This window comes from Poecilia latipinna, unplaced genomic scaffold (genome assembly GCF_001443285.1).
Source record: "Poecilia latipinna isolate Pla-1442-1.1 unplaced genomic scaffold, P_latipinna-1.0 Scaffold2641, whole genome shotgun sequence".
Classification (NCBI taxonomy): Eukaryota; Metazoa; Chordata; class Actinopteri; order Cyprinodontiformes; family Poeciliidae; genus Poecilia; species Poecilia latipinna.
The window spans coordinates 19,111-30,883 of NW_015115257.1; the positions used below are offsets into that span (position 1 = coordinate 19,111).

General features: G+C 38.6%; 1 protein-coding gene across 1 annotated transcript in view; it reads left to right on the forward strand.

Moving 5' to 3' along the window:
• The window catches only part of trappc8 (trafficking protein particle complex subunit 8), a gene marked incomplete at its 5' end in the record, with an annotated part of 43,932 nt that overhangs the window by 11,429 nt on the left and 20,730 nt on the right, over positions 1–11,773 (forward strand). The window contains 10 exons of the mRNA XM_015020721.1: positions 781–881; positions 1,070–1,175; positions 1,278–1,409; positions 1,692–1,916; positions 5,158–5,263; positions 5,839–6,033; positions 8,191–8,360; positions 8,478–8,543; positions 10,656–10,761; positions 10,908–11,065. Coding sequence (XP_014876207.1) covers positions 781–881; positions 1,070–1,175; positions 1,278–1,409; positions 1,692–1,916; positions 5,158–5,263; positions 5,839–6,033; positions 8,191–8,360; positions 8,478–8,543; positions 10,656–10,761; positions 10,908–11,065 — 1,365 coding nt within the window. The remainder of the gene's footprint in view (positions 1–780; positions 882–1,069; positions 1,176–1,277; positions 1,410–1,691; positions 1,917–5,157; positions 5,264–5,838; positions 6,034–8,190; positions 8,361–8,477; positions 8,544–10,655; positions 10,762–10,907; positions 11,066–11,773) is intronic.

Genomic DNA, 11,773 nt, shown 5'->3' on the forward strand with positions numbered 1-11,773 from the left:
ATGCCCAGCGCCACTTGTTTTTAATTCCTTTCTCAAGTAAACGTGTTTCTTTACCGGGTGAGACAAACTCCATCTTCTTTCATATCGCATTTGATTTAACCGAACGCATGCACTTCTTTTCTACAAAACGTTTTACAGTCATTGGTCAAGAACACGGGAGCTAGAATTCTGATTGGCAGACATCTTTGTCTATTATCTACAGTTTAGTTGAGGCGGGCCGTTTGGTCAAAAGCCGGAAATCCGGCCCCGGCCGGAGCTTTCAGGCTTGAGTAGCTTCACTGATAGGTTCCTTTTTGCTCAACTTGAACACAATAGCCTTTTCCAGCATCCCATCAGATTGGGTTTGAAGTAGAAATTAACCCCCATTGAGCTGAGGGAAGCGGCTTCGTCATTCATTGCTTGTCAGATTTGCAGTCGTGCCAGAAATGCCTTTGTATGTAGTTAAAAGAAGAGATTATTCAGCTTACAATTTTTAACATGTTAAAGTCTATACAGTTAATTAATCAAAATTAACAAATTAAAGTTCTGGTTCTACTTTAAACAAGTAACTACTTCACTGCTGCATTTAGTTGTTTTCCCTCAGCACAAGTCAATCTTTTAAAATTCTATATTAATGTTTCTCTTATTTTAATCTTTTAATGAAATAATGCCAAAGGTTTGCTTTCTTCTCAGCTTGGTGATTAGTCATGCAAAAATATTTTAAATATTAACCAAATTAATTGATTTTATTTCTTCATAGTTGTGCAGCTTTAGGTCTAATAATTATGAGTTGTTTTCTAGGAAATGGCTGCAGTGTCCGCCTTTCTGCAGGGCGGAGCCTCGAGACCATATCCAAGCCACTATATGGACACAGCAATCCAGACGTACAGAGATGTTTGCAAGTATGATCCTCAGCCTCCTTACATCATCACATCATAAGCTGCTACATGGGAGCTTATCCTGATATATTAGTTGTTAAATATCAGATACCGGTAGTTTGACCATAAAACTTTTTGTCAAATAAAGAATAACTGACAGTAAATACTCCTTTATTACCTTATATTTTATATTTTCTTCATCTCCTCCACAGAAACATGATGCTGGCTGAACGCTGCGCATTACTCAGTGCCGAAATACTGAAAAGTCAAGCAAAATACTCTGAGGCTGCAGCTCTTCTTATTAAGATGACCAGTGAGGTGAAAAATCATTCCTTACTTGTTTATCTGTGGTTCCAGTTGAAGTGCTTCAGTCCTGCAGCTCACTGAGCTCTTCTGTGAAGCTGCTGTGTTTGTTTGTAGGACTCTGACCTTCGCAGTGCTCTGCTGTTGGAGCAGGCAGCCCATTGCTTCATTAACATGCGTAACCCTATGGTGCGCAAGTTTGCTTTCCATATGATCCTGGCTGGTCATCGCTTCAGCAAAGCAGGACAGGTATCCCTGATGCACCTGACCTTGATTAACACTGGACATTAATATGTAGATGCTTATTAAAAAACTGTTCAGAAATCAAATCAGAAATTATTGTAAGCATTTTTTTCATAACTATCTGCATATTAAAGCATTCCTTTATAGTCTACAGTTAATGTCTCTCTCAGTACCAAGAGAAATAGTCAATATCAATTTGGTTACTGTAGCAACTTTATAAAGAAGAGAAAAATGTGACAATATTTCTACTGTACTCTTTTCGCTCCCTCACTTTATTTCTTCATGTAGAGGAGGCACGCACTGCGCTGTTACAATCAAGCCATGCAGGTCTACAAGGACCGAGGCTGGTCTTTGGCAGAGGATCATATCAACTTTACAATTGGTCGTCAGTCCTTTACATTGGGGCAACCTGAGAACGCTTTACAGGCCTTCAGACAGATTCTGATTAATGATAGCCGACAGACAGCCACACAGCAGGCTGCCTTTCTCAGAGAATACCTCTACGTTGTCAAGGTAAGATTAAAAAGAATCTTCTGTTTTTCCGAACCTTATTCATAGATGTGAACAACACATTAAAAACATTTTAAAGAGGTTTCTACAAATGCCTTCATTTTTGTAATTTGTTCTTGAATCAAATTGAAATTAAGAGTAGTAATTTGTTTAGCTAGCAAATTTATTCAGTATCGGTGTGAAGATTAAATGTAAATTAAGGTAACGTAAAAGAAAAATGCACAATATACTCCATTAAACTGAATTTAAAGTCGGTGATTCTTGTTTAAACATTAGAATGATGTAATGAAAATTAAAAGTACAGTTGTCAGCTGGCAGCTGTTTTACAGCTCAGAAGACTCAGCTGATATCCTTGGGAAAAAATGTAGTACCTATTAAACTGAGATCCTAATGACCATACAACAGCAACCAATCAGAGTGAGGAAGAGGGTCTTAGTGCCGTTTTCCTTTCTGCTGTGCTGCACCTCCTCCCTACAGCAGGGCCTCTGTCAGAGATTGAGCAGCAAAAATCTTTCCTCTGCCTACATCCCCCAGAATGCTGTACGGTGCTGGATCAGGGAAATTATTGGATGTTCTGTCACACATATTTTCTATTGCTACTGATCATGTGTTTATTGCTTCAAATCTTATTGATTTTTTCCCCAGCAATAACTAGAAGTTTTTATAACCGGATGTGTAGAAAGGCCCAGCCAGAATCTGTGGACGGAGATAAAGATTATGTAGCATATTTAAAAATGTAATATACTGCAATTTAAATGGTTTGGGAATAAATGGATCAAATGGGCTGGTTTCTCGGAAAAACATTGTTCGACTCATGGAGACACGGAGACTGAAGATTTGCAATTTGCGAGTGCCTTATATTCACAGTGAAAGAAGAAATAATTATACATATTTACAAATTCAGTGAAGAAAACAAACATCTAAATGGCCATGTAAAAATATGTGCAATAAGAGAAAAAATAAATAAATGAACAACAACCAAAACTAATTAATTCCACCATTAATTAACTATTAGACCAACACCCTTCAGTCCGTTCACCCCAAGCTGGGGTAGATAAATCCCAAGCAGGCTGGTCTTGGGTAAAGTGCTTGGTGCAGTATAGATCTGAGATGGGAAGTCAAGGATCAGAGTGGGACAAAAATTTTCACAGGCTACAAGGAGCCTCCTACCATCCTGGCAGGAGAGCAGAAATCTTCACACACACGGGTGCAATCCTTTTCTATGGCTCTAGGCCTGGACATTTAGCTCGCCATCACCTGGCCTGCATAATAAAACGGGACCAGTTTACAAACATTTAAATGCAAGTCAATTATTCTAATGTGTACACAAATTCAATCAGTGCACTCTGCACTATAAATTCTAAATCATGTTCAATAAATATCAGGTTCGATATCAATTCAAACATCCATGAAGAAGTCAATTATGTACCATATAAACTACTCAACATGCAATGTAAGAAAATTAAACAAACAACATTTAATAAATATTTAAAACACTTCATTATTCAAACCAGTATGGGCGTCTGGGATTTCCTTGCAATCCTACACAAACAAGGATATTTCTAAGCTAACCACTACATCAAAAACAAACGCTCACCTTTATTTTACACACAACCTGCCTGGCTGGTGGTAATCGACTCCTACAGTTTCATTATGGTTAGGTGAGTTTTGTACAGAAATAAAATGAAGAAAATAAGAAACAACGCTCAACAAACCTGTAGCTCTGCTCCCCTCAACGCGTCCTATTGTTCATACCATAGACATAATATAAGATTATATTATGTCTATGGTTCATACTTCCCCGCTCCAGTTAATATGGCCAGCAGATAGGCTGCAGTGGCACGCGTGACTTCGATACTGAGCAGTGATTGGCGGCTTCATAATCTCGCGAGATCAACATTATCAGTATTATCACGTGGTTTGATAAAGAGAGTTGGAGAAACCGGAGAAAATTAGGAGATAGAAGTTAGAAATTTACACCCCGGTTACAATTAGTTTGACAAGAGGCCTTCTAATACCTAAGACTTGGAACCAGGGATAAGCAGTCAGTGTTTCTTTTAACATTATCTTACAAATGTTCTTACAGGGAAAATCATAAATTCTAATTAATAGTCTGACTGCAAAATCTGACAGTCTCATTGGGATTGTTACTTTTGGTATTTTCTCCGCTGTTGGTGGCAAAGATCAATAATGAATTTGAAAATGTGATGCAATGTGGTTATAGTGTGCAGTTCAGTGATAAAACTGGTGTCCCGAAAAAGCCTGTTTTTAAAATGGAGAGGTTATTTAAGAGCAGTATTTGTGTGAGGAGCTTTGACCGCAGTGACATGCAGTGATGACACAGTCATATCACAAAGTCTGTGATATGACTTTGCAGTCATATCACAGACTGCAAAGAAGTTGTCAAAATCTTTTTATTGTCACTTTTTTCATTATCACAATAAATACCACAAATGTAAGATTTTAAATCCATATTGCCAACCCCCTCCTGGTGCTCATCACCAAGGCACCAGAGGAAACATTCAAGAAGCTGCTGAGCAATTAGATGAAAGGCTGGAACAATGCCAACAAAGATTTCCATTGATCATTGAGAAGGGTGTGAATACGTTTTGGCATGCCATCTTTAATAAATTGTAAAATAAACAGATGCATAATTATTTTTCAAAATTCTCTTCTATTGTTAAATAATTTTTAGGTTTATGCCTGTCTCATTTTTTATTAGATAAAAACTTATCTGTTAAATAACAACTCTAAATACATCTACATCTAAATCTGTCAGGGGATGAATCATTCTGGATTTAACTATAGGTAGCCTGGCTCAGTGGTTCACAAGTATTTTTGCTTCTGACCAAAATTCCAGTGGAAGAGATTTGTGAGCCCAACTATACAGCATTTAAACAACTTTAATGAGAAGGCAAACTTTGATATATTACTAATTCACAACAATTAGATCACAAAAATTTAAGCTTAAATATTATCTATTCAGTGTAAATGTATAGACACATTTAAAATGTATGCATTCCTATTTAATTCTAGTTAAACAGAATTAACAACTTGAATTAGAATTTATTACTGTGATTTACAGTAATAAATACTGTCACTAAATTTGCAACAATCCTCATGCGGCATCTTTATCAGAGTAACAAGTTTAATCCTACATAAAAGTCATGTCATCGTATCATTGTAATTTAAGTCATTAATCGAGCAGCAATAATGATGAGTTGATTTACTTTTTTTTTCTTAGAGTGTTCTTGGAGAAAACGAAAGCTGCCTCCCCCAGCTGCCGCTGCCTCACATCCATAGCTCTGCTACCAGAGTTTACTTTGGACATGAACGCCGCCTTGCAGAAGGTAACCCTCTGGCAGCTCTTTAAAACATCAGCCAGCAATCTTGTGTTTTTAGTCGGGTGTTCTATCAGTTCATTTATTGAATATTCAGGTATGTGTACCGTACTATAAAAGCTGCACATTTCTCTCCTGTACACCAGAATTTTGTGCACTAGTGCTCTACGAAGGAACTACACAGTAATTCACTGCGTTTTATTGAAAATAATGTTCTAGAACATTTGTTTCACAAAGAAGCTAAGACTGATGGTCATCTTGTGTTTGTCTATTAGAGATGTGAGTTGCAGTTGGTTTCAGACTTGTTTTTATGATTGTAAGATGCTGAAGGCTCTGACAGGTTTGTAAAGCTGAAGTGTCACAGTGTGGTCTGTGATGTTCCAAAACCTTCTTTATTCTACAAGGAATATTTCCATGACATTCAGTCAGTTTGGAAATATAATTTTCTATGCTGGAATTGGAATGATCTCACAGCTTTAGCTTCCTTTTCACATGCATCAATAATTTAAGATTTAATCTTAATTATGAATTTTATTATTGTATTTAACACAACAAATGATTAATTCAAAGTATTTTTTTTGAAGGGGATAAGCAGGCAGCTACTCACGTTTCCTTGGATCAGGAGTATGACCAGGATTTGTCAGTCCTGTGGTGCCAACTTGAGGAGCAGCTTGCAGCATCTGCAAATCGAGGGATTCTTCCAAGTAACTTCCAAACTACTCAGTGCTGTCTGAACAGTCAGACGAACAACCTCCATCACCCGCTGGCTGTGATTGAGGGTAAGAGTTAATGTGACTAAGTCTAAATATTGCTATTGCATGTTTTCATTTTTTAACTGAATATAAAGCTTTATTTATTTTGTTAGGGGAAATAATATTGCTCCATTCAGAATAATTTTCCAGTGAAGTAAAAAAAACACCGCGTCATTGTATTTGGTTATGTTGCAGCCCTTTCTTTAACACTGACAAATGTTTGTCATGTTGTGCAGAGGTTTAAGTCTTCTGTGTGTGGAACTCCATCCACCATCTTTACTCCCTCCAGTTCTCCGTTATCCATGATGAGATCAACCCAAAAATCTATTTCCCTAGTGGAGGTCTCCAGCTTATGTTCTCAAAGTATTCATAGACCAGAAGGAACACATGCTCTGGGTCTGCCCCAGATTCTTCTTTCAGTAGAACAAGCCAAGAACACCATGATTCTCAACCTCCCTGATTGACTCCTTTCACTGTGAAGGATCAGCAACTCTGCGTCAAGCAAAGAGCTCTGCCTGTTGCTAAGACTTGCCCCAGCCTCTTTTTGAAGGAAGCCCATACAGCCACTAGTATTTAGCATCTAATTCTTTAAGCCACGATCTCATGACCATAGGTGAGAGTCTGAACGTATAGGGGCCAGTAACTCAACTTTTATTTGGTTCAGCTCTTTCTTCACTGTAGTCCGCATTACAGCAGACAGGCTAGGGTGTTTATTCAACTTCTTCCCTAACCTACTACAACTTACAGAATATACACCAAGACACTTGAACTAGTCCATCTGTGGCATGGACTGACTCCTGACCTGAAGGGAGTCCACTTTTTTCTGAGGTAGAACTATGCCTTCAGACTTGGAGGAATCCACTCTCATCCCTCCTCACACAGTGCCTCTTGAACACAATCGTAGACTTCTGGAAAACAAATTTGGACCACACACCTAATCTTCCAGGACTCAATCAACTGCCTTGCGAAGGTTAAGTTCTGGTGTTTTGACCAATATCCTGGACAAATGCTACACTGCTCCTACTCTAAGCAAGTCTCAGCCTTCTTTCCAACACCGTAGACCAGAGGTGCTTTGGAGCAGTCCTCAAGAGCAAGCATCCTGCAACTTTTAGATGCTTTACTTCTCCTACACCTCAGTCAAAAGGCTGAATTCCCTCAACGGCAGTAATTCAGCTCTGCAGAAGCCAGGTAATGTGTCATTCATTTAATTCAGGTGTGTTGGACAAGTTATCTAAAGGTTGCAGGTTGTCAGCTCTCGAGGACTGAACCTGGGCACTCATGTTCTTGAACATTCATTCATCATACAGGCTTATCCCTAGTGGAGTTGTGAGGGGTGCTGCTCCCTATCTCCAGCAGTCAACAGGCGAGAAGCAGGATCATCCTGGACAGGTCGCAAGTCCATCGCAAGCTGTTCTAGAACAACCCTGCCATTCTGCCCTGTATATTTTAGATATGTCTCTGTTCCAGAACACCTGATTCAAATGATTGCAGGACAACCCTTACTATAACTCTCAATGGTGTCTTTAGTCAGAAGCTTCTTCAAATTCGCTGTAATACAGACCACTACTGTAGATACTTTCTGCCCACAGCCATCACCACCTACAATGACTGGAGTATTTTGAATTAATAAGAGTTACAGCAACATTTAATTTCCCTTATGGTCTATGAAGGATTTTTGAATTGGATTGAGTTGAAAACCTACAGAACAGGGGTCCCTGATGACTGGAATTGAGAAACACTGTTCTAGAGTAAACTAGTTTGAGAACACCCTCAATAGATGGAACACATTAAAAATTGTTCATGGATTTGTCAAAATTTGAAAAAAACTTCCTGAATTTCACAAAAATGTTTTCACGCTCTCTTGAGGTGGTTTTTGGCTTTTCTGAGAGACTTGGTGCTCGGAAAGGGAGTTGGAAAAACATTTGCAGAAAGAGTTCTGATGTAGTGGATGCTCCCATTCACACCTGTTCACTTTTTACCCACCTCAGTGGCCTATGCCAAGGTAATAAACTTGTTTTCAAACTGCTAAATTCATGCTGGACTTGGAGAGCAGATAAAGATAATCCTCAAAGTGCTTCATTCCCTTCCAAAACCCTTCCAAGAACAAAAAATTGGCCTTTGATGATTAGACTGTCAGTGTCTCATGTAATATGAATTGTACTTGTACTCTGTCTTCCTCAACAGAACCAATAATTGTGGAGGTCACATTCAGAAACCCTTTGAAGGTTTCTTTGCTTTTGTCCAACCTCTCTCTCCTATGGAGGTTTTCTACTGGCACACCCTTAGGGGGAAAGGAATCGAGTGAGCAGATATCTGAAGAAATGATCACTAATGAAGACACTTCAGCAGGCGAGGTGATCATTCTGACCAATCCCAGCTCAACTATCTACATTTTTCTAGACTGGTGTTTAGATCCATCATTGAAACTTTCTATTATCCCTTCAATATGTTTCATGTTGCTATTGTCACAGAAAAAAGAAATTGTCACAACAGAGATCATCAAAGAGTTCTACCTGGGATCAGAAGAGACCAAAACTGTGAGTAACTGTGGGATCAAACATTTAATCTTGAAGCAGTCCTGGTGCTGATTTTATGATCTACCATCAACCTCTAGAAACAGTCATGTTAGGGTTGTACAATGCACCACTTCTGTACGTAGTTATCAAGAGTTTGTTCATAATCTTATTAGACGTATTAAAATAGACATCATCAGATCTTTGACATTTCAAAATATCAACTCTCAAACTGGAACCCGGCTGTTTTGACACTGAGCATGTGCGAGTGTCTGACCTCTGGACAAAGGACAGACTGAAGTGTTCTTCCATAAGAGTGTTTATATCACTGAACACAGTGTGATTGAAAATCATGGGACCAAATGTGCTGGAGTGTACATCTCTTTCATTTGTTTTCTCCAAATCCCTTTGAGAGTTAAGTCCCACGTATGCTAAATGTTAAATCTGCAGAAGTTGGGTTGCTGTGTGGCATGTCCTCCCCTTCTTCCTCCTTCCCATTTCCTGTCTGTTTACTGTTAAATAAAGGCCACTAAATTCTCGAGATGGAGCGTCATGTAAAATTCAGTTGGACTTAAAGCAGAACTCACAACTTCATCAAGGGGATTCTGTTTCAGGTATCGGGTAAAACATGATACACAAATCTATTTAATAAGGAAATAAAGATTCAACCACTTAATATGGAATTTATTGATTTTTATCAATAATAGATTTATTCAAAAGTCTATAATAATAAGAAATAATAGTAATTCTGATAAATAAGAGATCAGTAACCAAAATCCCTCAAAAATATTACAAAGTTAAATTTAAATAACTCAATATTATCTCGGCACAAAAAAGAAATGCCCCAAACATTCAATTAGTTTTAATCAGAATAATATCCACAATAGAGTCCCATATCCTCAAAAAACACTGTCCTGAAAATATTCCCCAGTTATAATCCAAAGTACCAATCCAAAATGAAAAATCCAAAACAGTAAAATCCCCCCTCCTGACCCCCCAAGAATTAGGAAAAAAAGCGGTGCCACCAAAAATCTGTCAAAAAGAAAATAAATTCCAGATCTCACAGGGAATGTTTTTCTTCCCCCTTGTTAGCGTCTTCTTGCACCAGGTAGCATTTCCTGTGTGCAAAGCTCCAAACATGTTTCCAGGGTCACAATCCGTGGCGAACTCTGGCTGCCGTGTACGTCTTTTCTTTAATCTTTTGCTTGTTTTCAAAATCCATAGACAATCCTCCTGCTGCACAGATGTGATGGTCCGTCTTTCTCCGGTTGCGCCGCTGTGCGCCGAAGCACATGCCCCTTTTTAGTTGCCCATCACAACCACACCCAGAACCACCATGATGCTGCCCAAAAATCAGTTTTAAACAGTGGAAAACTTTGGATGACTCAACAATCAAGTGACTGAAACTGTCCTAAAAAAGTTCCATATATTTACCTTTAAATTTATTTATTCAAAAGAAAACAAATATTGTGGTTATGTTACACTCCTATCTGTTTTCTGGGTTTATGTCTTGCAAGTTAGTCAGCTAACTGTAGATGCGTATCCAAACTGAGCAATACCACTGGTAACCAGTAGTGCTGTGTTGCACATTAGCTCACATGCGATCGGCGATGGAAGTGAAGAAGACTAAGGCAATGACAGATATCCCAGAACCTCTCCATCTACATGCATGCAACAGACCAACTCCGTCGACTGCAGTGCCTCTCTTTATGGGCCCGGGTTTCCTCCAATGTCACCATGTCTGCTGCTGGCTGAAACCTACTACTGAACTAGGAAGCTAACTCACAACTGACAACCATGCCAGCTCAACATAATTACTGAAAATATTAGAGCAAAACTAATTATTATATTAGCCTTGGTGATCAAAAAAAGATAACTTTTCTACACAAGTTTGAGGAAAAGCCAGAAAGATTTTACAGTTCTTGTTTTTGTTTTTCTTATTTATTGCTTGTGTGTTGCCTGTAAATATTTTGTAGTTAGGTTATGATTGATAAGGGTTACTATGATCAATTAGTAGCTCATTGCAGTGCACCAGTCTAACCTGCTCTGTTCAGAGGTGAGGACCAACTTCTATTGTTTATATCACACATAGTTTTTGGGTTTTGTTTTGTATTGTAAACAATTTGGTCCTGTCAGGCCCGACTGAAGCTGCTGCCGCACAGAACTGGTCAGCTGAACATTGTAGGAGTGATCTACAACTTGACTTCATCTCACCTTGGTGAAGCCTCTTCAAACACTGACGGTATGTTTACACGTATTTCCACCCGTTGGTTGATTTAATACACAGCAATGTATTCTGGAACAGACTAGACATGATAATGATCTGATGTTGAATAATTACATTATACTTCCAAAAATATGTTGTGTGTTTACTTTCTCCTGCATCAGGGCAGCAGACGTTGGACTCCATGATCATTCGTGGCAGACAGGACCTGAAGATCCAGGGCCCACGGCTTAACCTGACAAAAGAAGACAAGATGCAAGTTCGATATGGTGCGGATCGACGTTTGGAGCCCATCATTACGCCACCTATGCCCCTAATGGAGGTAACTGACACTCTCATGTCTTCCTCTATGCCTAGCATGGTTGGGTGAACTTAAAGTCAAAATAGTTCATTGGCTTTACTTTTTGAATGAATTATCCTGAAAGATGAGCTGGTTTATGTGAAGCTTGTGACTGAACATCTTGCCTTTGGCTTATTATTGAGATTATAGATTCATTTTGGAACAAACACACACCAAACAGGCCTGCAGAGATAAAAATAACCTTGTCTGGTGGAGATTGTCTAGGACTTAAATTAAACAGACTTAGGTTGAATGGATTCCTTTAATATGGTATTTTAGTCCATTGTTAGGGCTTTTCTATTCCTTTTTTTCTTTTTGTAATTAAGCTGCTTGTGTTTGTAATGCTCAACTTGAAAAATATTTTTTGCAGTACTTAATTTTTTATGAGTCTAGAATGATTGTTACTTCTGGCAGATTTAGATGTACAATCATTTTTCTTCAGCTGAGGAGTTGGTTTCTGGAAGGTAATGAGACAGGTTTCTCTCAAAAGAAAAGAAAATGATGTAAGAATCAGTTTTAAACATACAGTATATCTCTGTGGATTTGTGTTTTGTCAAGTAGTTTGAATGTACTATAATCTACCGTGTTTCCCCGATTGTAAGATGTATCGGGGGTTTCAGGGGCGTCGGCTAATATAAGCCGTACCCCGAAAGTAAGACAGTGTCTTACTTTCTTTTTATCCCCAAAAGC